The sequence below is a fragment of the Heloderma suspectum genome, chromosome 12 (assembly GCF_057233095.1).
Source record: "Heloderma suspectum isolate Gila_16-S chromosome 12, 16-S_ref, whole genome shotgun sequence".
Classification (NCBI taxonomy): Eukaryota; Metazoa; Chordata; class Lepidosauria; order Squamata; family Helodermatidae; genus Heloderma; species Heloderma suspectum.
Window position 1 is genome coordinate 4,661,947 of NC_139469.1, and position 27,054 is coordinate 4,689,000.

The following is a 27,054-nucleotide window of genomic DNA, read 5'->3' on the forward strand; positions in this document are numbered from 1 at the left end:
GGGGTGTCAGGAAAAGGGCTGGGAAAAAGACCAGAGAAGAGCGTTTCTCCCGGGGGAGCCTTCTAAAAAACGGGATCTGTGTTGATCTCCATTACCATATTCATCCTTCAAGATGAGGATCAAAAATTAGATTCATTAGCACGTGAAGAGGGGTATCTAACATGGATCTATGAAGCTGTCTTCTACAGGCCCAGGCCACTCCCACATCTCACCCAGTATTATCCCCTTCGAGTGGCTCCCTAGCGGAGTCTCTCCCCACCCTGCTGTCTGAGGTCTCAATTCTATTTTTTAAACTGGCGTTGCCAGGCATTGACCCGTTGACCTTGCACAGACACTACCGCTGAGCTATGGCCCTTCCTTTGGAAGCTGAGCAGAGCTGCAACGTTCTCCATCATTTTTGGTAATCATGCCCCTCTTTCATCTGCCCCCACTTCCGCAACCTGAGGTGCTGTGAATTTATTCCTTCATTACGCTTTTATCCCTCCCTGCCTCCTGAGGAACTCCCCTCTTACGATCCCCCTTTCGTATCCTCACAACGATCCTGTGAGGTAGGTTGGGCTCAGGGATTGTGAGTGGCCCAGGGTCAGCCAGCGCGTTTTATGGCTGGGGTGGGATTTGAACCTGGTTGTGCCCAGTATTTAGTCCAAGATGCTAGCTCAGCCGTCTGCAACATGGTGCCCTCCATTGGGACTACAACCCCCAGCATTCCTGACCCTTGGCTGTGCTGGTTGGGGCTGATGGGAGTTGTAGTCCAAGATCTCTGGAGGGCACCACGTTGGGGAAGACCACTCTAGCCAATAACACCAACTTGGCTCTCTTCCCGTTACTCAGCCGCTGTTGTCGTTGGCTATTGCAGGTGAAGCCAGAGCGCCAGGCCCTTTCCCCAGGGAGTCTGGGGATGCTGGACCGATCCCGCATGGCGCTGTGTGCTTTCGTGTTCCTCTGCCTCTCTTTCAACCCCCTCTCCTCCCTGTTGAGAGGGTCTGGCCCCACAAGCCCCGTGGATATTGGTGGCCCCAGTGGCTCTGGACGCAGCATTATGGCCGAGAAGGAGGCGAGCGGTGAGTGCGCGGCAGGATCTGTGCGGAGTCTCAGGGCTGGGACAGGCAGTGGGCTCGATTTGCACAAAGCCTGCAGGTTGTTAGAATCTGGGTTGTCCTGGGGTGGACTTTGTCTTAAAGCACAAATCCTGCAGCGCCCGTGCCCGTGGTCGCGCAGTCACTAACGGCTCCTGCCTTTGTGCCCAGATGCTCCTGTTGCTTGGCCCCAGTGGCTTTTCCCCACTGCGATCTTCTGGCTGGTCAACATGCTGGTGGTTCTCGGTGCCTTTGTCCGGCTCTTCATTTATGGTGAGCCCGTTACGCGGCCCCACTCAGAGTCTTCTGTTCTTTTCTGGAGGCACCGCAAGCAGGCTGACTTAGACTTGGCACGGGTAAGCAATTGTGTGTGTCTGTGTGTGTCATGTGCCCTTTTTCAGAGGTTCTCTTAAACTATGTTATCAATATGTAGGCAACCCCAGACTACCTGTTTAATATCTAGATCCCTCACACAGCAAGACGCCATCTGAGAGTAAGATTAAATTCTTCACTCTAGATATAGGACATGTAGAGTTTTCTATAAGATCTTTTGCTTCTTTGCTATAAAAATATCAGTACAACAGTACCACATACAAAGCTTATGCATGCATAGATTCAGATACGTCTTTCAGCATCATCTTAAGTCAAGGCTTCTAACAGAGCCAAATACAATTGTTAGTTTCAAGTTTACCAGGCTGGTTTACAGGTGATACATTGGGGGAACCTGATCCAAAAGGATAGCGATGTTGTGTGTTCAAAATCTTCCTTATCTACTTTGGAGGCTATCAAATATGTTTAAATTGTTCTTCCTTTATTAAGCTTCATTTAATAAACTTCATTCCCATTAAGCTTAATTCCTAAGGACACATTTTTGTTCATAAATCAACTTATGTCTAAACAATACTGTTGAAATCCAACCTCTTAACAAGATTGATGCTTATAACAAAATATATATAAAAATATTCCATAATCCCATGACATGTTACAGGTGTGTTTGTGACACAAGAATTATTTCTTTGGCTCCATCTTGTCTTGTGAGCCTGTCTTCTCAAAACATATCTACTGTATTTACAATCTGAGAAGTTCCCTTCTGTTGACCTGATCTGATCCCATTCCTGCTGTTATGGTCCACCTAATTGCGTTTATGATCCTATTTATGATTCTGTGAGTGTTACGTCAGTATAAATCTAATATGGGCATTGACAGAGTGTCTGTCTCATTATGGGCTGTATGGTGCCTGAAGTGCAAAATCTGGCACCTGGTCTGGATTCCTGTCTTATCAGTAAAGAGTACCAATGAGCCAACCATCCGTTACTAATTGCCCGGCACTTTTGTCTCCAGTCTGGGATGCTTCAAAGATAAGACAAGTTTAATTACTCTTGGACCAAGAGACTGTGTTGTGTTGCATTAGCCTTCAGAATCCCATATTTTAATCCTGAATTCTCTTGGAGGCATGTAATGATTGAATTTCCTAATCTTACAGTGGGGGCAAGGCAGTGCAAATACGGAAGATTTGCCTGATTTGTTTTGTGTTTGTGTGTGTGTGTGTGAGAGAGAGAGAGAGAGAGAGAGAGGGAGGGAGGTGATAATAGCACCTGCTTTAGTTTTGGGCATCTCACTTATAGTGGTGGTTTTCAGGCCTAATAGTTTCAGAGGACCCTTACCCATGTCAGCTCTGTGTCTGTCAGAGAGATCTTAATGATTGGGGTCAGGCGGTTTCTGGGGTAACTTGGCTTTCTTCTAGGGGAGTTTGTCTGCTGTTACCGATCTTGTCATGGAGGAACTCTTGAAAAGCATTTGAAAACCATGACACTCATTTGAGAAGTCTGAAAAAACCAAGAAAGAGAGCATGTCTCCTGTGCTAGAAAATGACTAGTGGTTATTGTGTGCTCTGTGTGTTTCGGAGTATAAGCTCCCTTGTCTGGAGCTCAAAATGAAGATATATATGTAAATTCCAAAGATCTGCAGCTTTCTCACTCTCCATAGGGGAAAAAAAGCAACATAAAAGGCTTCGTTTCTCTCCATGCTTGTGTAAACCCATTGCACTAAAGCAGGGGTCAGCAGCCTGTGGACCTCAGCCTAATTTCAAAAGCCCCTGCCTGCAGTCAGTTCAGACCTCTGGCAAGGGTGATCTGTCCTTTCCCTGGTAGGCGGAAAGGAAGAGGTAGAGAGGAAGGAAAAGGCAGAGAGTGAGAGAAGGAGGTGCCAGAAAGGGAAAGAGAAAAGGGGAGACCAGCCCACCTTTCGCTCAGATGAGGCTTCAGTTTGTCTCTGAACTGATCTCTCCCTCCTGTAAAGTGACTTTCTTGTCCTGTCCTCTTGAACATATATGTCAACATGTTAAATCAGGGCCTTGATCCATCTAGCCAGTTTTTGACTGGTAGCAGTTCTCCAAGGGTGCAGTGGAGAGATGTCTGTCTCAGGAGGTCTTGTCACCTCCTTGTAACTGGAAATGCTAGGGATTGAAGCTGGGACTTCCTGCATGCAAAGCATTTGCATTCGTAGTGGATCTGAGGTTCCTAGAAATGCAATCAGATCTAAACAACAGGGTGGGATTAACACAGATTTATAAAATAAGGGAAAGGGCACGTATAGAATTCAGATAATGAAGAAAGGGAAGTCAATACATGTAACAATGATGCCAGAATAAACAAATGCGTCCGCCTTTTAAATAAATACAGTTTCAACAAGCACAGCGAGTCTGTTGCAGTTCTGCCTCTCTATCCCCCAACCTCTGGAGACGTCCCTTCAGGAAACACCCCCCCCCCCCCCGGCTAAAAGTCCCCTCTTTGTTCTTGCTTTTTTACAAGGATTTTTCTTTTCTTTGTTTCCTCTTCCCTCAGGGGGATTTTGCTCAGGCCTCCCAGAACTTGTGGACAGCGCTCAAAGCCTTGGGCCGCCCGCTCCCAACCTCCAACCTGGACTTGACCTGCAGCCTGTTGTGGAACCTGATCCGGCATGTGCTCCAGCGGCTCTGGGTGGGGCGCTGGCTGGCGGGCCGGGCTGGCGGCTTCTTCCGCGACCGGGAGCTCAAGGCCGACGTGCGCAAAAGTGCCTGTGACGCAGCGCTGGTGTACCACAGGCTGCACCAGCTCCACATGACAGGTAGGGCTGCAGAACGGTGTGGCGCAAAGGGAAGGCAGGGGGACCGAAGGTGTGGAGGGTGGGGTGAAGTCTTCGAGGTAAGCTTGCGGTCTGGCACTCTTGTTCTTTCCCTGTAGCCTCTCCCTGTTTACATCAGCTTCTCCCATCTTTGGCTTAAGCCTTTGTTTTAAAGAAATACACATGGAATAGCTCAATATATCTATCTGTCTGTCTCTGTGAGGCTGGTGGCTCCGATTTTGGTGGGGCTGTGAATCTATTCTGGGTTTCAGTCAGAACCAGCCAGAACTCCAAAGGAGCTATCCAAGGTGCTGAACCCTATGCCCCAAATAGCTTCAGCACCTTGGATAACTCCTTTAGAGTTCTGGCTGGTTCTGACTGAAACCAAGAATGAATAACAGTCCCACCACAATCAGTGCCACCAGCCTCCACTGATCTGTCTGTCTGTCTATCTATCTATCGTAGTCTTCCCCAACTTTGTGCCCTCCAGATGTGTTGGACTACAACTCATATCATCCTCGGCCAGCATGGTCATTGGCTATGCTGGCCGGGAATGATAGGAGTTGTAGTCCAACACATGGGAGGGGTGTAGGCTGGCTTAGTTGACTAATCAGTTAATTCAATATATTTTTTACCGAAAGTACTCCTGATTTGAAAGTGCTCCTGATTTAAATGGGCAGCAAATCATTTTAAAGAATTTAAATGATTTTTAATATATGTACGTACGCATACCGCGTGATGGCAAGAGCCGTCTCAGAATATTTATTTATTTATTTATTTCATTTCTATACTGCCCAATAGCCGAAGCTCTCTGGGCGGTTCACAAAAATTAAAACCAAACAACACACAATAAAACAATTTAAAATATATAGAACATTAAAACCACAATATAACAATACAACCACAATAAAACCTAGCAGCAGTACAGGAGTTTAAAATACAGATTTAAAACAGCAAAGATAAAAATTTAGAAAGCTAAAATGCTAAAATGCCTGGGAAAATAAAAAGGTCTTCACCTGGCGCCGAAAGGAGTACAATGTAGGCACCAGGCGAACCTCACTAGGGAGCTCATTCCAGAGCCGGGGTGCCACAGCAGAAAAAGCCCTCCTCCTAGTAGCCACCCGCCTCACTTCCTTTGGCAGGGGCTCATGGAGAAGGGCCGCTGATGATGATCTTAAGGTCCGGGCAGGCACATATGGGAGGAGGCGATCCTTCAGGTAACCTGGCCTCAAGCCGTTAAGGGCTTTAAATGTTAACACCAGCACTTTGAATCGGGCCCGGAAATGGACTGGCAGCCAGTGCAGCTGGAAAAGTACTGGCGTAATATGAGCTCACAGGCCAGTCCCTGTTAACAATCTTGCTGCCCTATTTTGGACCAGCTGAAGTTTCCGGACCGTTTTCAAAGGCAGCCCCACGTATAACGCATTGCAGTAATCCAGACGAGAAGTTATCAGAGCATGGATAACTGTAGCTAGGCTATGTCTGTCCAGATAAGGGCGTAGTTGGTATACCAGCCTAAGCTGATAAAATGTGCTCCGTGCCACTGAGTTCACCTGTGCCTCAAGTGACAGTTCTGGATCCAAGAGCACCCCCAAACTACGAACCTGATCCTTTAGGGGGAGTGCAACCCCCTCCAGAACAGGTTGAATATCACCTAGCCGGGCAGACGAACCACCCACTGACAGTACCTCCGTCTTGTCTGGATTGAGTTTCAGTTTATTAGCCCTCATCCAGTCCATTACCGTGCCCAGGCACTGGTTCAGAACAGCCACTGCCTCACCTGGTTTTGATGAGAAAGAGAGGTAGAGCTGGGTGTCATCCGCATATTGATGGCACCTCAGCCCACACCTCCGGATAACCTCCCCCAGCAGTTTCATGTAGATGTTAAACAGCATGGGGGATAAAATAGAGCCCTGTGGAACCCCATGGCACAATTGCCATGGCACAGAGCAATAATCCCCCAGCACCACCTTCTGGAATCGGCCATCCAAGTAGGAGCGGAACCACTGTAGTGCAGTGCCTCCAACGCCCAACCCAGACAACCTATCCAGAAGGATACCATGGTCGATGGTATCGAAAGCCGCTGAGAGGTCCAGGAGAATCAACAGGGTCGCACTCCCCCTGTCCCTCTCCTGGCAGAGGTCATCCCACAGGGCGACCAAGGCAGTTTCCGTTCCAAAACCAGGCCTGAAGCCCGATTGAAATGGATCTAGATAATCCGTTTCATTCAACAGTGCCTGGAGCTGTCCTACAACCACCCGCTCAAGCACCTTGCCCAGGAAGGGGATGTTGGCCATTGGCCTATAATTGTTAACATCCTCTGGGTCCAGGTTAGGCTTTTTCAGGAGTGGTCTAATTACTGCCTCTTTTAAAGCGGCAGGCACCACTCCCTCTCTGAAGGAGGAATTTACAACCTCCTGGACCCAGCCGGACAACCCCTCCTTGTTTGATTTAATAAGCCATGAAGGGCAAGGGTCAAGCACACAAGTGGTCGATCGGACTTGGCCAAGCACCTTGTCCGCATCCTCAGGCCTCAGTAACTGAAACTCATCCAATAAAACTGGACCAGACGGCGCTCTGAACGCCTCTACCAATGGAACTGCATTAATGGTGGTGTCCAATTCATGACGAATCTGAGCGACTTTATCCTCAAAGTGCCGTGCAAACTTGTCACAGCGTGCTACCGAGGGTTCCACCATCTCTCTCCCTGGCCCAGAATGTAACAGGCCGCGAACAGGCATTCCTTCCTCTATGTGTGTGTTGTGTGTGTGAGAGAAAGAGAAGGGGAGATGCCTCTTCAAAGCATCTGATGCCTGTTCATGATCTAAAAACCAACTATACTATTTTTTACCTTTAGAATGGTTTACGTTTTTTTTTGTCATGTGCAAATCTGTGTAGATTTAGGGCAGAATCTTATGCAAGTCCTACAGTTCCCAGCACCCCCCAGCCAACATGTCTGTCAGGGGAATGTTGAGAGTTGTAAGAGGTTTTTCTGTCCATATGTGCATAAGATTGCACCCTGACTCAGATAAAGATGCCTTTAATCAGGTGACAGCCCTGGTCATAATGAGAAGCACTCCTGTACTTGTACAGAATGCCTTTCCTTTCCTGACGGTCAACTGCAGCCTTCCCTCAACTGCTTAGGGCTTCCTTCTTGACCGCAGGGTGCGAGACTCGACATCCAGGCTTTCAAAAATTGACCACTGCTGCCCACGCAACAGCACTGTCAGAACTTGGTTCCAATTTTTATTTTACACTCTTACGAGCCGACGACTGTCCTCCTGTACTGGCGCTACACCTGAATTGGGGGCTCCATTCCTGACAGGGCCTGTTCACTCCCCCCACCCTGCCATGATTGAAATTCTCCTGAGGGAAAGCGAGTGTCAGGGTGGAAACTGAGCCCAGAGAGCCCCAGAGCAGTTCTGATTCTGAGGAGAAGCAACAATCGGTGGGAGAGGAGCCAGCTCATCCCTCACAGGCTCAGCACCTGGCAGAGATTCCTCCTGCCGGCATTCCTGAGATAGATAGTGACCCTAGCAGTGAGGGAGTGCGGGAGGGGGCTTGCTCGACGCAGGCGCAGGGAGCGACGAGCGATGGAGGGCGCGGAAAGGAGGCATAGCACCCGTTTGGTGCGCAAGCAATGGCCACCTCCCGTGGACCCAAGGGAAAGAGGGAGGATCTCTCCCTAGACCATAAGTTCTGGGTCTTCAAGTGACTCTCTTTCAAACGGGGATCAACTGCCTACCCAGAGCATAGGCTACTCTGCTGTTCCTTGCTTAGTCACTGGTGATTAGCATCTGAAAGAGTCATGAAGTTGTAAAAGGATTAAAGCTTTGAAAAGAAACCCTTTCATCTGTGTCTTGAGTTGGCTATTGGAATCTACTGAGAGGGGCCGCCAAGGCGCTTCCTGACAGCGAGCGTTGTCTGCCGAGCCCCATCTTAGCCTCACAGTTTGCCTGCCTTCTACAGGGAAGCACGTGGCAGGTCACCTGTCTGCGATCAACATGGCGCTGGGTGCTGTCAACTTGGCCGAGTGCGCAGGCGATACCCTCTCGGTGGCGGCGCTGGCCGAGGTCTATGTGGCGGCAGCGCTGCGGGTGAAGACCAGCCTCCACCGATGCTGCCACTTCCTGGCGGTACGTGCATATGTATGCATGTAGCAGGGCGGGCGCTCCCTCCGCTCTTCCATCTGGGCCTAGCCTCTCCGCCCAGGCTGGTATTTTCTCTGCTCCTTGTCTGCCTCGGCATCTTCCCTCAGGGTGTTGAGTTCAGCCAACCCAAAGCTGAACCGAAATGCCCCCACATTTGGCTGCCCCATTTTCAGGCAGCAACATGGGGAACATTTTGGTGCTTTTTGGAGGGGTGTGTGAACTTAAGGGGATGGGGAGAGCTCCCCCCCCCCACTACCTTGTATTCTTCTTGGCACCTGCCATTCCATCCCTTTCCCCCCAAAATGCTGCAGATGTTGAGTTGTTTGGGGGTACTCTGTCAAGACACGTATCAGCCACCACAAAAAATGGCTGCTGTCGGGGTGGGGTGTGGCTGAGGAGATTCTGGTTCAGAGGTTTCCACTCGGCTTTCAAGCCACGCCACCCTGGTCATAAGGAAGGCTTGGAAGCAGCCCTTGGCCCGGTTGCCTGTGGAAAGAATAGGGCGCTGATGTTTGCAAACAGCACGGGTGTTGGTCTTTTTCGGCTCAAGGGCCAAATTCCATTCAGGAGAAGCTCTCGGGGGCCACATTTCAGTGGTGGGCAGGGCCGAAGGCAAAAGGGGCGGAGCCAAAAATAGCAGCATATTTTATCTTAAAGCTCCTACTGTCAGCCACTAAGCCTTCGGAGAGGCATTTCAAGCTTTTGGAACCGAAGAAAGAACCCAAAGCGGGGAAACCAGTTGGTGGTTGGGGAAAGGGGGTGTGGCCAGTGGAAGGGGGCATGGCCATCTGGGGAACCCTAGAGCACCAGAAGAAGACCCCTGGCAAGGCCGGATTTGGGCCACAGTCCTGAGGTTCCGTACCCCCATAGTACAGGGATGGCCTCTTAGTTCTCTGACTGACTCTGCCTTTCCGCTTTTGCGGTGCAGCGTTTCTTCCTCAGCAGTGCCCGGCAGGTGCTGCTGTCCCACAGCGGGACCGTCCCACCGGCCCTCCAGTGGCTGTGCCACCCTGTGGGCCACCGTTTCTTTGTGGATGGCGACTGGGCCGTGAAGAGCACCCCGCGGGAAAGCATCTACAGCTCCACCAGCAATCCAGGTACTGAGACGCGGACCAGTGCGATGAAGTTGGTGTTGGGAAGCAGGGGTGGGTGGGCCTGGGTTCGACTCAAAGCTGAACTATGCAGCTCGTCAGGGGGCTCTTTCTCAGCCGGGTCTACCTCACAGGGTTGTTGTGAGGATAAAACGGGTGGGAACTGATGTATGTCACTGCAGACTCCTTAAGGGAAGTGCTGGATAAAAAAGTGATCGATCGTATTGCACTCATTTTGCTTCCTGTCCCTCCAGTATGGAAAAGTATGGAGTATGGAAAAGAGGCATCCTCCAGTCTCTTAGGCTCCCCGTCAGTCTGAGAGGGTCTTTGTGCTGCCTGGGTGATGCCCTCTGACTAGTTGCTCTTTCTGTTCCCAGCGGATCCCCTGGCTCAAGTGACACAGCTTTTTCGAGAACATTTGCTGGAGAAGGCACTTTCTTGCGTGTCCAGGCTAGAAAGCCAAACGCCTGTCAGCCACAGTGAGGGGTAAGGGAGAACTCGAACCCTGACTCAAACTCTTCAGGCCCCCATTCGAGCACCACTCTCCTACAAGGAGCTCTCCCACCTGACTCCGACAAGTCCTGTTTTCTCTCTTCAGGGTTTCCCCCAAATCTATGATGGCTGAATGCTAAGTAAGGATGGTGCCCGAATTTAAAGTGGGGTGTGTGTGTCTGAAATGATTGCCATTGAGTTTGGCTCAGCCTCCATCTGAGCTGGAGTTCCCTCGGACCTCCCTCGGCCCTTCCACCCCACCACGCCTGCTCACCCTACCCCACAATTATCCTGGCAACAGCAGTGCATCATGACACAATCTCATTTGCAGGGGGCTTCTGGGAAACAAAATTTGGGAGGAAAGTATTTCCCTAAGGTACGCAGGACCTTGACTCTAACAGGTTCTTTAGAAGCCCAAGATTGGAGAAACAGAGGGACTTTCCTTTTAGGCCAGGGGTGTAGACCCTCAGGTTCGTGGGCCAAATCCTGGTTCCCCAGAAGGCCACACCCTTTCCCCTAGCCCAGCCCTTTTCCTTGACTGCTGATCATTTAGTTGTTGTTGCCCAGCTTTTGTGTGCTTCCCCCCCGCCCCCCTGTTCTAAGAGGTTGAAATGCCTCTCCTAAGCCTTAGTTACTGGCCGGAAGAGCTTTAAGCTACAATATGCTGGTGTTTTGGCCCTGCTGCGTTTGCTTTCAGCCCTGCCCACACTGGAAAGCGGCCCCTGAGAACTTCTCCGAAGCTGAATTTGGCCCTAGAGCTGAAGAGGTTCAACACCCCTGCTTTAGGCCTTCCCCCAGCTAGAGGCCCACGACTGGGTTGAAAGTCTGAGCTAGAACCAGCGTCCCAAACACGTCTCTGTCTCCCCCTGTCTCGCCACAGGGAGTTTTCCGATGCGCTGGAGTACCTGCACTTTCTCAACAACTGCGCGGACGCTGTTCCCAGCCCAACTCCTTCCATCAGTAGCAACATGGATGCAACAACAGGTGAACCTCGCCAAACCGGGAGCCGGCCTGGCCAGAATAGGGGCTGGAGATGAGTGTGGAGGAAGGGGAGACAATCAGGGGGGCTGAGTGGATGAAAGCAGGGGTTTGCAGTGTGGAGAACGCGGAAGGAGAGGACTATTTCTCCCTCTCCCACAATTCTAGGCGTCAGGGGAATGGGCTGGAGATTCTGGGCAGGCAACAGAAAGAACTTCTTGCAGAGAGCATAGTTAAGGGGATTAGACAAGGAGGAAGAGGTGGCGGGGGGAGAAAAGGGAGAGGTTTGGCAATGGCTATTAGCCATGATGGATAAGTCAAACCTCCTTGTATATCTAGTATACAATCTAGGCTCTAGTATATCTCTGTATATCTCTCTGAATACTAGTTACTGGGGAAGAACAGAGGGGCAGGGATGTTGCCTGTGGGTTTCTCAGAGGTTCTTGGCTGGCCCCCGATGGACTTTTGGCCTGATCCAGCAGGACTCTTTTTTGTATTCTTAATTTAAGCGTTGAAGGGGGAATGCCCGGGGATTAAAACAGGGGTGGACAACCTGTGGCCCTCAGCTTTATTTCAGAAGCGCTCTGCATGCGATCAGTTCCGACCTCTGGCAAGCTAGATATGTCCCTTCCATGGCAGCCTGCTGGGCAGGAAGGAAGAGGGAGAGAGAGAAAAGGGGGTGGCAGAGAAAAGGGGAGACCCATTTCAAGGTCTGCATCTGCCCACCACTGCCTTTGGCCCCACCCATCATCAACACTCGGCCCCCGACATGACCCATGAGGGGATGAGGCCATCAACAGAGAAGAGGTTCCCCCACCATGAATCAGAGGCTGCAAGACAGCGGCCTGAGGCTGGCGGCCAGTTCTTCCTGTCAAGGGCAGATGGACGGGGACAACCAAGCCATCCAGGCGCAGAGGGACTGGCTCCCTGCCCACAGAGGTTGTGCGTTTTGACCGGTTCTGCTGCATTGCCTGACACCGTTTCCCTCCTCTAGGCACCGACCCCGTTGCTCACTGGTGGGCATCCGTGGTTGCCATGGCGATCCACGGGCTGCAAGGGGACGACGAGGCAGCGGAACGCTTGTACCCTCTGGTGGAGTCCATGCCGAGAGCCCTCCAGGCGTCTGAGTAAGTGCGCTGTGTGGGAGCAAAGGAATCTTTGCTGTAGGAATCCTCTTCCCAGCACCGTCCTGGAGCGTGAGACCCACCAGGGGGTTTAGGTGCAGAGGCGGCAGATCAACGGTGCAAGCAGGGGCGGCGTGTTCCCTCGTGCTAAAGCAAAACAGGAAGGATCCAATCCTGTTTTGGCTTGGGTGAAGCTGGGTTCTACAAGCCGCTCTCAATCCATGCACATTTGTTTTCGTGTCTCTTACTTTGCGCACTTTATTCTGCTGGGGAGGGACAAGGAAGGAGCCAGGCAGGGTGTTGAAGCCCTCTGTTTGACCTGAATTCAGTTGGCTTCTGCAGTTCCACCTGTTTTCTAAAATTCTGCAGCTTCACACGTTCATAGAATTCTGCAATTTCACACATTTTCTAGAATTCTGCAACTTCACACGTTCCCTAGAATTCTGCAGTTTCACACGTTTTCTAGAAGTCCGCAACTTCACACGTTTCCTAGAATTCTGCAGTTTCACACATTTTCTAGAATTCTGCAACTTCACACGTTTCCTAGAATTCTGCAGTTTAACGTTTGCTAGAATTCTGCAATTTCACGTTTCCTAGAATTCTGCAGTTTCACATGTTTTCTAGAATTTCTCCACCATCATAAGGGTTAGAAAGTTGGCTTTCAAACAACAGCAAGCCAAAGCTGAGAGTTTTCGGAAACGGGATCTGGTGGCCCAAACCACACTCTGTGGCTCTTCTGTGCTTGCAGGGCATTGCAGTAGCAGACACACAGCTCTGCTGATTGGATGTGCCATCCGATCCCTAAAGGTGGGATGGGGGTTTCCTGGAACGATTGGACATGCGTACAGATCGCCAGTACAACCTGCTCCTTCTCCCCACTGTAGGAATCCTCTTCCCAGGGCAGCACTGCATACCTTCAAGGCCGCACGGATGCTGCTGGGCAAGCTAGACTGCAGCCTGGGCCAGTGTGACAAAGCTGGCGAGTACTTGTGCGACAGCTTGGGGGGGAACAGCCCCCCGAGTGCCATTGACAGAGTGAGTTGCTGCTGGAGTTGAGGCAGAGTGGGGCGGGGGAGCCAGGTGGAACCTGGGGCGATGCTTTGGCATGTGGGTGGAGCTAATGTATGCTCGTGCTTTGAAGGCGGAGCCTCTCACAGTGCAGGGGCAGAAAATAGCCACGGCATCTAGGGGCTGGAATTCCAAACATGGCTGTTGCAAACGGCTGGGGTTGAGCTTAATGTGGGCAGAGCCACCAGGTGCACTGGTGGGCTCAAGCGTTGCAGGAAGAGCCTAATGTTGTGGCTGGAGATCAGCAAGGACCCCACTCGCTCTTCAGGCTGCCTGTGAAATAATCCACTTCTTGCACAACCTCCCTTTCTCCCCATCCCTAAACAAGGGATCCCTAAACACCTTTCCAGGAAAACTGTGGGTAACGCACCAGCTGGCTGTGGGTGGCTCTGGCCATGGGTCTTTCGTCCCGTTCCCTCTCTCTTTCTGCAGCTGTGTGGGCCAGTTTCCGCCTTCCCCAACCAGGTGCCCACCAGATGTTTTGGAGTGCCACTCCCGTTATGTATTCATTTGATCTGATTTGTACCCGGCCTTTCCACCAAGAAAAATGGTGCTTACAAGGTGGCTTATGATCATAAATAAAATGTGCTTAGAACAGTGAAACACATGCAATGATAACAGAAAAGAAACAGCATCCAGCCCCAGACAGCACGGCCAGACAGCACGGCCGGTGGTCGGCGGGGCTGGCAGCTCTCATCCGAAACATCTGGAGGGCACCAGGTTGGGGAAGGCTTCCCTGATGCATATCTTTGAGAGAGGGGAGTTTAGGACTAGGGGAGGTGCTAAGTACCAAATGGGTGTGGGATTAGAAGACGAGCTACTGGCTACTAGTCCTGATGGCTGCATGCTCCCTCCAGTATCAGAGGCAGTATGCCTGTGTACACCAGTTGCAGGGGAACATGGGCGGGAGGGCACTGTGGCACTCATGTCCTGCTGGTGGGTTTCCTGTGAGCGGCTGGTTGGCCAGTGTGTGAATGGAGTGCAGAACTAGATGGACGCTTGGTCTGATCCAGCAGGGCTCCTCTTCTGTTCTTAGTGATGGGTGCCACAAGAGGTAGCGATGGCCACCACTTTGGATGGCTTTAAAAGGGGGTTGGACCAGCATCCGAGGCAGTGAGCCTATGTGTATCAGTTGCTGGGGAGTGCGGGTGGGAGGGTGCTGTTGCACTCATGCCCTGCCTGGAGGTTCCTGGTCGACAGCTGTGTGAATGGAATGCAGGTCTAGATGGGCCCTGGGTCTGATCCGGCAGAGCTCTCCTTACGTCCTTATGACCGGGGATGCTTAGGGACGGGGGGCGGGTGAGCTGGCCCAAGAGCGGTTTGGAGGGAAGAAACACAGACTTCCCAGCCTCGCCGTTCCTGAGGACGAGCGATCAGCACCCCCGGTGTCCACGGCAGCTGCAGGGACCAGGAGGCTGTGGCGTGGCGGAGGCTGTGGCGGTGCCGGGGGTGCATTGTAGTTGCATTGCATGTGTGGCCAACAATGTGCAATGCCCCTCCAGTGCAGCCCCGAGGCTGCTCCCTATCAGCGCATGGTTACCGCAGCAGCCTGGGGCCTGCGAGAAGAAGGAGGGGGCAGTGAGGGCTCCAGCATACGGGGTGGGAGACCATCTCCTTGCCACTTCCCCTGGGCCTTTGGGTCCCTCCGCTCCATGCCACCCTCCTCTCGTCTGTGTTTCCTCCGTCCACCCACCCAGCCTTCCCCCCCTTCTCCCACCCCCAGGCGGTGCAGTTCCTTTTGTGCGACCTGCTGCTCATCACCCGCACGAGGCTGTGGCAGCAGCAGATGCAGGCGATGCAACCAGTTGGGCCCCCCTACCAAGCCTCCGCCCTCGAGCTACGCGGCTTCCAGCAGGACCTCAGCAGCCTCCGGCGCCTGGCGCAAGCGGACAGGCCCGCCATGCACAGGGTGAGTGCGGCCGGCTAACCCAGACTCATCCAGCCCAGTTGGCACCTCAACGGGGCTGAGAGGCAGTCCCCGTGGGTGAGGGTGCAAGTTGAAGTCAAGGCATGAAGTTGCCTTAGGCTGAGGCAGATCCCTGGTCTGTCTAGCACAGGGATGTGGAATCTCCGGCCCACGGGCCAAATTTGGCCTGCCGGGCCAGCCCATCTGGCCTGCGGAGGCCTTGAGCGAGGCCCCTCCCTGAAACCCTACCCCTCAGAGAAGGGTAATGCGGCCTCTGGCACTAATCTGGACCCCCACCCTTTGATCCAGCAGTCCTGCAGTGTCTTGAGCAAAGAGAAATCCTTCCCATCACCTTGCTGTCTGGTCCTTTTTTAAAAACTGGAGATGCCAAGGATGGAACCTGGGACCTCTGACATGCAAGGCGGGCACTCTGCCGCTGAGCTACGATCCTGGAGTATGCACCCCTAGTTACTTTGAATACAGAAGCTAGGCTTGAGTGTGTGCAGAGATGGGGCACCTTAGAGCAGCCTTCCCCAATCTGGGGCCTTCCAGATGTGTTGGACCGCAACTCCCATCGTTCCAATGATGGGAATGATGGGAGTTGTAGTCCAACATATCTGGAGGGGACCAGGTTGGGGCAGGTTGCCGTAGAGGCTACTGGATTGAGAAGCATCAGAGATGAGATGGGTTCTGAGGAATGCCTGGATTGTGGGACGTCCGCATAAAGGCGAGCTGAAATGCCTCCCCACAGTTCACCTCCCCATTCACAAGTGGTGAAAGGGGGAGAAACTCACGTTGGTGATTTGGCAGGGGGGATGGAGTTGAGGGGTTGAATTTACCACCCGGCAGACTTTTGGTTCTTCTTGGTGTCCACTGGTTGGCAGCTGCTGCTTCTCCCCACCGCCAAACTGCCCCAAATGTTAAGTCATTCTGGGGCAGTCTGGGAAAAAATGGCAGCCACAGGGGGAAAAATGGCAACCATGGGAAAAAATGGCAGCCGCCAGTAAGGTCAGCATTCCCCGCCTCCCACCCCTGCCAGAATGACCCAGAACAATGCAACACATGAGGCGTTCTGAGGTAAAAAGTGGTGGTTGGTAGCCTCCGGGACCTACACTGCTGCTAAAGAAGCAGTGGCAGGAAAAACTAAAAAAAGAAAAGAAGAAGCCACCCACAGTGAGCTCCTGGAGATTCTGCTTGATTTCCGCGTCCCACGCTTTCTGTTCTCCCCCCACCCCCGGCAAATGACGACAGAACTTCACCATTTTCGGCGCTGTGGTTCTGGCAGGATGCAATGGTGTTGCTGGGGGCATCTGCTGCCTGCTAACTTTGTGGGCTCCACCCCAGGTTTTCCTCCATGAGGCGACAGCCAGGCTGATGGCCCGAGCCAGCCCCACGCGGACCCACCAGCTGCTGGACCGGAGCCTGCGCAGGAGGGGAGCTTCGAGCACCAAAGGAGGTGAGCGAGCTGCTTTCTTGCACTCCTTCGGTCTGCGCTGTGCTGTGTTGGGGTTCGTGGTGCTGCTCCCCGCTCCACTTGTTACTTTTGAAAGAGTTTTGCAAGCAGCGAGAGGAAAAGGATGGCATCTCTGCTTGTGCAGGGATATGGAAAGAAAAGCCACCGGTTTGTGTTAGGGGTTTATTTGGAACTCTGCCTTGCAACTGGAGTATGAAACGGAAGACGTGGGCCTCGTCTCCCGTGCTGGCGCACAGCAGCCCTGGTGTGCAGGCATGGGGCGGGGGGTTCCCCTGCAAGACAGAAATGATACATGGATGTGGTTCCCGGTGCATTTTGGGGGAACTCTTTATGAAGGGAGGATTCTCGTACAAAACAAATACAAAATGATACACCGTAAAACGGGTGAACAACCTTTTTGGTCCTGAGGGCTGCATCAGGTATCTGCTGGAGTGCTGGGGGTGGCACATTTGCATTCATGGGCACACACGTACTCATTCACACTCACACACACTTCCAAACACTCAGACATGCACACACACCTGCGTTCGTACCCCCCCCCCCACATGCACACAGCCCCCATCCCCTCCAGACACACACTCTTCCCGCTCCCTTCCCCGGACTGGCCTTTCCCGGACTGGCCTTTCCCTGGCTAGCGCTAGCAAGGAAAAGCGATCCCTTATCTCTGAAATTGTAGATCAGGGAACGGTTTCCCTTGCTAGCCCCAGTGGCAAGGGAAACCCAGGCTTTCTCTTGCTAGGACTAAGGGAACCTCAGGGCAGGGTCACCGTAGCTCCGGGAGCCGCAGGAAGCGGACTGAGCCACCCCAGCTCTAAAAAGACGACAAAACCAGTGTGTATCAGCTGTTTTTGTCTTGCCCTCCCTCCTCTGTGGCTGAAATGCTCCCTCTCCGTATGGGTTTCCTCTTTCCCCAGAGCCAGGCAGGTATCACAGATTCCCAAGATGGAAGGCAGAGGTTTGGGGGGAGGGCCTGATTCCCGTTGTGGGTGGGGTCTCATGGCAACGGGGTTGGGCCTAGAAGTCTTGGGTGTGGTTTATTTGGAAGTCTGGGGACAGAGCCCTCGCCTTCTCCTTCGCCTTCGCAGTGGGCCTGAGCTGTGTATCTCTTCGTCGGGCCTGGAGACAAGGACTGGGGCTGCTGGGCTTGTCTGCAAGGCAGCCTGACATTGCCAGCACCTGCCTCCTTCCTTGCCCAGTCCTGATGGTCCTGGTCATGCCCACTCTGCCCCAGCTGAGTTTCCGTTGCTGTTTCCTTGCAGCCAGCGAGCAGGAGAGCCGCCCCACGGCGCGGGAGCAGGCCGAGGCCCTGCTGCTGGCCTGTTCCTACCTGCCCCCGGCATTCCTCTTGGGGCCAGGCCAGCGGGTGGGCATGCTGGCCGAGGCGGCCCGCTCCCTGGAGAAGCTGGGCGACAAGCGGACTCTCTACGAGTGCCAACAGATGATCATGCGGCTGGGCAGCGGCTCCACCGTCACCTCCACCTAGACAGGCGGCACGAGGGACTTGTGTGGGGGGCGAGGGGGGAGCCGGGAGCACTCCCTCCAATTGTGGCTGGAGGCGAGACCCAGGATGCGGAGAGCTCAGCCTGCAGGCCTCTGACGCCCCGCTCCCTCCAGGTACCTGTTGCTGCATCGACGGGGTTATTCTCTCACCTCCTGCTAACATCTGTGGGATGCTCCCGCTCGCCCTGGCTGTTGTGTGTGCTGGGGGACCGAAGTGACCGTGTGGGGAGACCATAAGGAAGTAGTGGTGTTTGCCTCAGGAGGCGGAGGGGTTGTGGGGGGGCAGGGTCACAGGGTCTCTCTCGCTCCTGCTATTCAAACGGGAAGGGTGCGCGTATGTGTCACGGGCTGGCTGTGCCTCTAAAATTGGGCGTCCCTTGGATTTTAGAGCCACAGGGTTGCTTCACCCCCACCCATGATCTAATCCTCCACCCCACCTGCAAATGCACACGGGGTTAGTGGAGGCCCCTCGCGCAGCCCCTGTGGCATCTCGGCGCCGGCCGATGACTCGGCAACAGCCCTGCTTCCCGTGGCCGTCCCTGCACTGCCCGCCCACCCGATTCCCGTGGCCTCCCGGAAGCGGCACTCCGTAATAAGGCCCTGGGGACCCCTGGTGGAAGATTCCTGGCATGGCAGGGAATCTCGGCCAAGTGTGGATAGTTTTGAGCCATTTGGTCTGGGCTCTGCTCCGCTGTGCCGGAGCAAATTGGCCGTTGGCCATCTCCCACCTCGCTCCTCCATCCCGCAAGCCCAGCCAGGGCCTGTGTTGTGTGGCGGGGTGCTAAGGGGTGTTTCTTTCAACGGCTCCCTCACCACGCTTTGGCTAAATTGGGGGCGGGCGTCTGTTGGGACTTGTGGATTTCATTAAACTGCTGCTGCCTTCCCCTCCTTCCCCACATCATTCAACCCTTGGGACAACCGTCCGCTCCAAAGTGAAATTGCCGTACAAACGCAGCCAGCCCCCCACACCCCCCATTGCTGGAGCTGTTCTATGTCTGCCTGTCAGCTCAGCAGGTGAAGCTTTCTTCCCTTGGCTTTGAGACGTCTTGATGGTGTGTTGGGAGGTGGCAAGAGGCAGGTAGGAAAGGGCTGCTTCTTCTCCTGTTGGATTTCTGCCCTTCGAGCAACTGTTAAAGGCACAGGAGCCCTGCCTGAAAAAGGATGGAACCCTATTTAAGAAAAAGCACACCGGTATGCGTGTGCGCTTTGTTTCGTTTTATGAATGTACCCGAAGTGAAATAGCGGCCGGGGGGGGGATCTTAATTTAGGATGCCTGGGGGCTCCGTTGGTTGGGAAGGAAACCTTGATGGCTGCACCTCATTTTCTCTTCCTACCCCAGCCATGGCCACATCACACTGTGTTGAGGATTCTGTTGCTATGGTCCCCCCCCCCCCTTTAGGATGGGAGTGATGGAGGGGCAGAATGGTGGAAACTGGAATTGTACTCCCTTCATACGTGCGCGCGCGCGCGCACACACACACACACTGTAATCCGTTCCTCTCCAACCTGCAATGCGCAGCCACGGTTCTTCCATTTGAAAGTTATTTTCGTAGTGCGACTTCTTTTTGTACAGATGATAAAATAAAAACCTACTTATTTATATCTCTATGACTGTGGCATTTGACTGAACAAGGGGGATGGGACGGATTAAGCTGGAAGCTGGCTTGACTCTCCGCCAGGTCATGGAGAGGAGGGGGAGGACAGATTCACGCCATTTTAACAAAAACCACATGGGTCTGTTACATGGATTGAGAGACGGAGGACAGATCTGTGGCTCTTAGGCATGTGGGTTATATGGGGCCCCAAGGTCCAGAGGGAGTGTGGCACGGAACCCCCGTGGTGGGAGGGGACGGTTGCCTTCCTGCCCTGCTGGGGGCTTCCTGGAGGTCTCTGATTGGCCACTGTGGAAAACAGGACTAACTGGACAGTCCGGTCCAGCAAGACTCTTCTTATAGATATTTATAAAGGATAAGGGACAGGCCAAAGCAGTAACAAACATTGCCTGAAGACCACCCCATTGAGGACCCCTCCCCTCTCAGCTGTTGCCACCAGCAGCCATTCCAGCAGGCTGCACTGTGGGAGACGAGAGAGGGGAAGCAGGGCCATGCCGTCAGCTCTGCTGAATTTTTCACCTCTCCCCTCCTCATCCCTTTATTCCTTGTGTGTCGTGTCTTTTTAGAGTGCAAACCGGTGGACAGGGAATGGTCTTGTTTTACCGATTATCCGTAAGCTGCTCCGGGATACTTTTTGGCTGAGGAGCGGCATAAAAATACTTTACATAAATAAAACCTGTCAGCGCCAGAAATGGAATTTTCATGTTCAGGAGCAGTCTATCTCGGAGAACCAGTTGCTAGATGGCCAGAATTAGGGGAGGGCTGCTACCTCAATGCCCTGTTTGTGGGTTTCCCAGGGAGATCTCTGGACCATTGATCTGATCCAGCAGGCTCTTCTGTATGGCCAGACCTGCTTCGCATGGATTAATGAATCCTCAACGCCTATGGACAGCCTTTTTTGTATTACGATATTATTGGGATGGTACACACATGCACAGTGCTAGATTTCCCTCCTGGCAGCTGAATGTGAATGAACTCCCGTTGGGATAACATAGGAAAATGATAGACCTTCTATATCAGTGGGGTCAGATCAGTGATGATTCAGTAGCCCAGAAAATAATCCCTTGACATCGCAGTAACTGAGCAATGAACATACACACGTGAACATGCCTTCAGAGTGGTTAAACAGTAGATGTGTAGGGGAAACATCACCGTTACATCTGTGTTCCATCCTATCTCCAAGCAAGCGTGTTCCCATGCAGTCTCTTATCCAGGTACATGTTATATCATACTTCCTCCTCAGATGGTTAGTGCGCTCACTCATAGGGTGCTTCCAGATGAAACTTTCGTCCTGCAGTTGCCCCGACACAAACGTTTTATGGGGGTCCAGACAACGATGTCTCCCATTTGTAAGCCTGTGTTTCCCCACTGCTGCTTCTGTCTTTTTTTCTTATCACAAAGGACCCCAACAAAATGGTCAAGGAGGAAAAGCTGCCCAATGCTAGTGGCAGAAGTCCTCTCTCTAGAAACATCTGTACCCACGCATGCATGCTCACAGACCACCTCCTCTTTCCCATCCTGACCTTGAAATCTTCTGCCCTGCAGAAACGATTCTCATACTGGTTAAGTTGCCAATGTTTTAAACCTTCCTCCACCTGAAAATGTGGCCACAGTTACCCCCCTTCTTGTGATCAGTGGGTTTCCATCTTGATCTCAGTTGTGGGGGATTTTTACAGAAGCCTGATTAAGACACACATGAATTGAATTGGACTGGCCGAAGAGAGCCCAGGCTTTGTGCCTACTCTCTGTAATGTATTTTGTGAACTGGTGAATCTGGCCCTATCCACAGGAAGGGATGGCAGAAAAATAGGTTACTAGGGGACTCTACAAACGTCCAAAACAATTGTTGAATCTTTATTGATGTTTTGAATGCAATGACCTGATTTTTTTTTTTTTAACTCTTAAGGAAAATAAACTTCTTTTAGAAACAGCTTGTTACACACAATCTTCAGTGTGAAGCAATATACTAAATAAGAACACTAGTTTTAACATTTACATCTTTCATATATATTATATATATGTATATGTATACATATATATACACTATAGAATGAGGCAATATATAATACACACGATTCGCCATTTTACAGTCATTATGTACAAGATGCCATTCACAGACAGCCAGGGTCGTTGAGTTCACGATGCCGTGGAGAGAGGGTTTTCCCCCCCCAACCTGCCATCTTGAGGTGTGCTTCTGAAACGGACGTTTCTTTGCCAGCAAACCTTGAGCGGCAAGCTGTGAGCGAGATGGGCAAGTGTAGCAATGGCGGTGGTAGAGCGCACGGAGCACTATGAACAGACAGGTTACAAGCGGAAGTCGGCATGATCACTTTTAACGGGGGCAACGGAAGCCAACCCAACCTGGAGAGGAAAAATGGCCCCATCTGGTCGATGATCAGGACAGCAGCACAGGGGTGGCTGGAGGGGTGCCTCTTTGTGAGTTGCGCAACACCAAAATGGAGTTTTGAAACATATATACATTCTATACAACTGAAGATTCTTATGCATATTCTGTATCTGTTAATTTCCGTGTCTTATTAGCAGGGGGAGTCCATTTTAGCCTTTTGCTTAGATCTGTTCCATCGGCCACTGTGATCAGAGTATCGACCGGGTCCCGTGCCAACTCACTTTCCACCCCGATCCCACAGACAGCTCCCTGAAACAATATATTTGGTGTTGATTTAGCAGCCACAGCAAGAATCCTATCTTAAGGTCCCTTTGTTTTAGGTGGCTTCTCAGTGCTCTATGAATGTAAGTCCATGGGGGAGTTCTTGTTGGGCTGTGATGCAAATGAGGCGCATTTGTTCTTGTGGAACCCATACCCAGTCCCTATGGATTTTGTCCCCAAGTCCTCTAGTACACTGGGGGAATTGTTGGATTGGCACAATCCATGCAAGAGAAAGAGGTGCATAACCCCACATGAAAATGATCTCTCTCACGGTCCCTCTCCCCACCTTTTAGGCACTGTTGTCCGTATTTCTGGTCTTCCATCAAAGCGCCCTATGGACATCCCCTAAGGCGACGTTGTAGAAACAAATTGCATAGGGTCCGGTGACAATCTGCTATGGGGCAGCACAAAAGAATGTGTGCGCGCGCGTGTGTATGTGGGCGTAGGTCACTTGAGAACGGCCTCAGACTGGAGTGAGGCCTGTGGTGTTTGGGGAGAGGAGTGGGGGGAGGCGGAGAGAAGCAAAAGGCCGCTTTCTTCCCAACGCGATTAGTTTTCAAATGGTACAACCTTGGCTGCTCAGGCAAGCTATATTCTCCTGGCCATCTGCCTCTGTTCAGCCCAGATTTCCAACAGACCTATCTACTATGTGAATCTACATACATTCCTCAAAATCTGTGCTATGGCGGCTCCATGTTCTGGGTCTCCTTTCTGCCCCTTGACCTCAACTGGGAGTTACCTGACCCTTCAAGGAGCACCTTCGTGGGTAAGGCAGCAGGGATGGTGCTGACCAGGAAACTCCCGGGAACTGTGTGTAACACCTGCACAACCCATGCACGCAGTGCCGTGAGGTGCCGCAAGCAGCTGAGGGAGCTGCTCCCCAGTGAAGATCCCTCATGGGTAAAGGCGTGTCGGGCTCTCTTTAACAAGAGCCAGGGAGCAACAGGGGTGGTGGAACGCTGTCTTCCCCTGGAGAGTTCACAACGGATTCGACAGAAAGGCTTTTGCTGCTAAAACGAAGGTGAGCGCCTGGGGCTTGGAGTGACTGGGCAGCTTTGGGGAGCTGACCGCACGACCAGGGAGGCACTTGGATCCCACTCTCCGCCCCTGAAGAGGGTGAACGGCCTTTCCCCACTCCACTGCAAGCGTGGAGGGGAAACAACTCACCTACATTGACCCCAGCGCCTGCAGAGCCAGTCGTACATGCTGCTGAATGTAGGTATGGGCCACTCGCTCCCACTGAGAGTGGCTTGCGGTGGCATCCTGGAAGCATCCTGTGGTAGGTAGGTGAAGGGCGTCCAACTGGCTGGGCAGGTGCTAGGAGTCGATACCAGTGGGCGTCTGCCCAGCGACCACCCGCTGCCAAAGCGGAGGCGTGAAAATGTTCCCAGCCCCAGCAGTGTGCTGGCACGCACTGGGGTCACGCAAACCCAGCGAGATTGGCTTTAAAAGTGTATTGTAGATATGCGTGGAGACCACATGGACTAAGTGACTACAAAGAGGGCTACAACTGAGCAGGCCCAGAGCTAGACTAAAAGTTCTCGGGGGCGGGGGGGGGGAGGTTGCCAAAAAAGTAGGAGGGGGCGTTCATCTCATTTGCAGGCCTTTTAAAGACAGAATTGTAAACTGTGTATTAATTATTTGCTTGTAATTTTGTTTAGGGAGGGCAGAGAAAATGTAGGGGGGGCAGCCCCCCCCGGCCCACTCTCGCTATGGGGCCATAACTTAGGTGTGTGCAAAACTTGCCCTGGACCCTGATCAATTTTGCTAGTCTTGCTACAAAGCGTGTTGCCCCCCTGCCCCCGCCTTAAAGTTTCGCAGACAGTTCTGCCAGGCAAGGAGCTAGTAATTCGCCGTGAAGTTTCACTGCAGGCAAAGCATGGGTCACAAATCTAGACTGAATCACAACCTACTGCATGAAGTTCGAAGACCTTTCTGCTGCCTGGCTGGTCTGAACAGCCTGGGCGGAGGCTGGCATTCCTGTTTTGAGCATGAGGCGCGTAGGTGTGGGTCGAACCTGGGGGAGGAGGATGGCAAATGGATGTGGCGGGGGTGCTGGCAGGGGAGTGTGGGGACAGGGACAAAAGCAAAACGAACGAGCGAACGAACCAAAGCGACGCGGCATTGTTTCAAAAAACGTCGGGGTGCTTCTTTTTACACGCTGATCACATATATATACAGAAACACACATACACGCACACGCACCATGAGGTTTGCTGAAGGCAAAAATAGATCAGATCAGAAAAAAGAGGCAGAGGGCTCGGAGAGCTCTCGGAGTCCGGCATTTTGAGAGAAAGACAATGCAGTCGGCGACTGTTGCACGCTGCCGCATTTCTCCCTGCTACAACCCGTCTGGCCTCATCCCCTGCCCGTCTCTCTCTGGTGTAGAGAACGAGAGTTTGGAAATGTTACTGTGACTGGTGCTGTTGGGACTGGGTCCGAGAACGTTATCGACCACGTGCACAAGGATGTAAGTTCCAAAGTAAGGGGGCATATTCTCAAGATTCTCTGCAAGGAGAAACGCAGAAAAGGGAAGATTAAAAAAAAAAAAAAAAGCTTCAGGCCGGGTTTTGTCGGCAGCCATGTCCCAGGTAGAAGACCTTAGCTTATCAGTATTGGTTACAGCTCCTAAGTGAGGGAAAGGAGAGGGGAGGAATAAAACCCGGGAAACAGAATTTCTCTTCCCTCCTGGATGGCTCTGGATAGTGTTCAGAGAAGGGATGGAGCAAGGAGAAAAAGCCGGAACTGGAATTTTGCTTTGGCGCCAACCTGGAACGGCTCTCAGAAGAATTCCGAAGGTGAAGGTGGGAATTGGAACCTGGAGCCAAGGCCCTGTGTTGGCCCACTGGGAGATTAAATAGGGCTCCCGGGATCTGGTTAGGAGGAGGGCTGGGGTTCTGTGCCCGCTGGGTTCAGCTTGGTGTGAAGCTGCAGAGGCCTGAGCAGACAGGAGCTGGAATGGGAGCCAGGGACTTCTGCGTGTGGCCAGGTCTGTTCACAGTAGAAGTACTATTGCCAAGGAAACGTGGAGGGGGCGGGAGAGGGCAGCACGGCTGGATTACATTCTCCTTGCCTCTCCCAGACGGAGTTCATCTCGGTTGCAGCCGCTGCCCGTGGGGCACGCAAACGCCAACGCCCCTTCCCCAGGCTGTGACTTCACGGAGGCGATACCTTCCCTTCTCTGTCGGTGCATTACAACGGCTGCTTCTGCAAAAAGAGAAATACATCAAGAGTGGGACAGAAAAGGTCCCTTCATCCTTTGCTCAGCTGGGGCAGTTTTATTTTGCCAGCTCTCCGCATACGCAGTCTCCCCCCTCGACAAAGGAAAAGCAGGCGGCCTGCTGGCCTGATCCACCCCCGGAATTCTGGTCCTGGATTTGGCAGCCACTGACCGACCGCAAAGAGCCCCTGTCTTGATGCAGCCGGGGCTGGTGGCTGACAGCTAGAGGACTCCCTTGCTTCATTCACTGGGAATAATTCATGCTGCTAACGCCTGCTGTGTGGCTACGCCAGTCCCAGATAAAAAATAAAAACATGCTCTTGACAGGCCGTGGAGATGCATTTATGGCCCCTTTGCCTTCCCTTCCCTTCCCTTCCCTCCCTTTTCTTTCTTTTTTTAAGGAATCCAGGCTGGTGGTTTACACATCGCAAGGGGGCAGCAAAAAAACACATTTATCGCTCCTGCAAGCTGTCTTCTATTGAACCGAGTTCACAATAGCAATTGGGTTTCCAGCTTCCCTTGAGCTCCCTGGGTATCTCCTTGCCCCCTCCTCCTTCCGTTTGGCCTCCATTAATTGGTACTGTGAGGCCTCTTGGGTCTACCAAACACCCACGCCTTTTCACCCCCTGACACCACAACCGCTTTCCCGTCTCCCATGTGCTATTTTATGTGCATGCATAAATGTTGCTAATGTGCAAGATAGAAATAGAAAACAGCAAGCAAGCAAGCAAGAAGGGAAGAGCCATTTTTTGAAAAATAAAAACAGAACAAACGTGGTAGCCAAGAACCTAATGTTGCTGAGCAGCTAAAAGGGATCGATTTCAACACTGAGAAAAAGTGCTACATAAATTCTAAATATTAAAATATAGACATTAGAGGTTCAGGAAATGCAACCCCCCCCCCCCAACCCAAACCCAAACCAACAGATGCTGGTTGAGGCATGCTGAGAGTTTTAGGACTTTTTTTTTTGTCTAAGGGCATAATCCTATGCATGTTTAGACAGAAAAAACAGTCCTACAACTCCCAGCATGCCTCAGCCAGTATGGCTGGCTGAGGGATGCTGGGAAGTGTAGGACTGTTTTTCTGTCTAAACATGCATAGGATTGCACCCTAAATATATGTAAGATGCTGCCCTGAAGCATTGTGGTCCTATGGGCAACAACCCCAGCATGAAATAATTTTCAAATTATTTTAGTTTTGCTTTAAAACAAAAACAAAAACATTTACAATTATATCAGAGAAGGTTTTGTTGCTTGTTTTGTTTTTCTACGACGTAAGCCATTTTGAGGGCCACAAAAAGCACAGTATCCATTCACAAAAACCCACAAATTCATCAAGGAAAAATGTCACTTCAGTGTTTACGACTGACTGTTTTAACTCAGTGCTTGAATCCCAGTGGAGGGAGAGGCTCTATACCTTATTTGACAGCCCCCGTATCTCCTCTTTTTAAGAGGCTTTTTACATCTGGCTAAAATCGAGGGAAGTCAAGCAGCGGGGCTTGTGGGTTTCATTAAGCTGACCCCTCAGCTCTTCCCCTCATAATCTGAGCGCTTGTTTTACTGGTTCGGTTTTAAAACCAAACACGCCACAC

At 52.1% G+C, this 27,054-nt stretch overlaps 2 protein-coding genes across 4 annotated transcripts in view; one reads left to right on the forward strand and one right to left on the reverse strand.

Annotated features, from left to right (window-relative positions):
* The window catches only part of SREBF1 (sterol regulatory element binding transcription factor 1), a 45,862-nt gene extending 25,979 nt beyond the window's left edge, over positions 1-19,883 (forward strand). For all 3 annotated transcript variants that reach the window (XM_084818189.1, XM_084818188.1, XM_084818190.1), the window contains 12 exons: positions 857-1,061; positions 1,248-1,432; positions 3,920-4,181; positions 8,148-8,314; positions 9,258-9,426; positions 9,798-9,906; positions 10,793-10,896; positions 11,885-12,017; positions 12,899-13,049; positions 14,806-14,991; positions 16,333-16,444; positions 17,722-19,883. In XM_084818189.1, coding sequence (XP_084674315.1) covers positions 857-1,061; positions 1,248-1,432; positions 3,920-4,181; positions 8,148-8,314; positions 9,258-9,426; positions 9,798-9,906; positions 10,793-10,896; positions 11,885-12,017; positions 12,899-13,049; positions 14,806-14,991; positions 16,333-16,444; positions 17,722-17,945 — 2,007 coding nt within the window. In that variant the 3' untranslated portion in view covers positions 17,946-19,883. The remainder of the gene's footprint in view (positions 1-856; positions 1,062-1,247; positions 1,433-3,919; positions 4,182-8,147; positions 8,315-9,257; positions 9,427-9,797; positions 9,907-10,792; positions 10,897-11,884; positions 12,018-12,898; positions 13,050-14,805; positions 14,992-16,332; positions 16,445-17,721) is intronic.
* The window catches only part of RAI1 (retinoic acid induced 1), a 211,641-nt gene continuing 204,143 nt past the window's right edge, over positions 19,557-27,054 (reverse strand). The window contains exon 6 of the mRNA XM_084818186.1: positions 19,557-25,450. Coding sequence (XP_084674312.1) covers positions 25,436-25,450 — 15 coding nt within the window. The 3' untranslated portion in view covers positions 19,557-25,435. The remainder of the gene's footprint in view (positions 25,451-27,054) is intronic.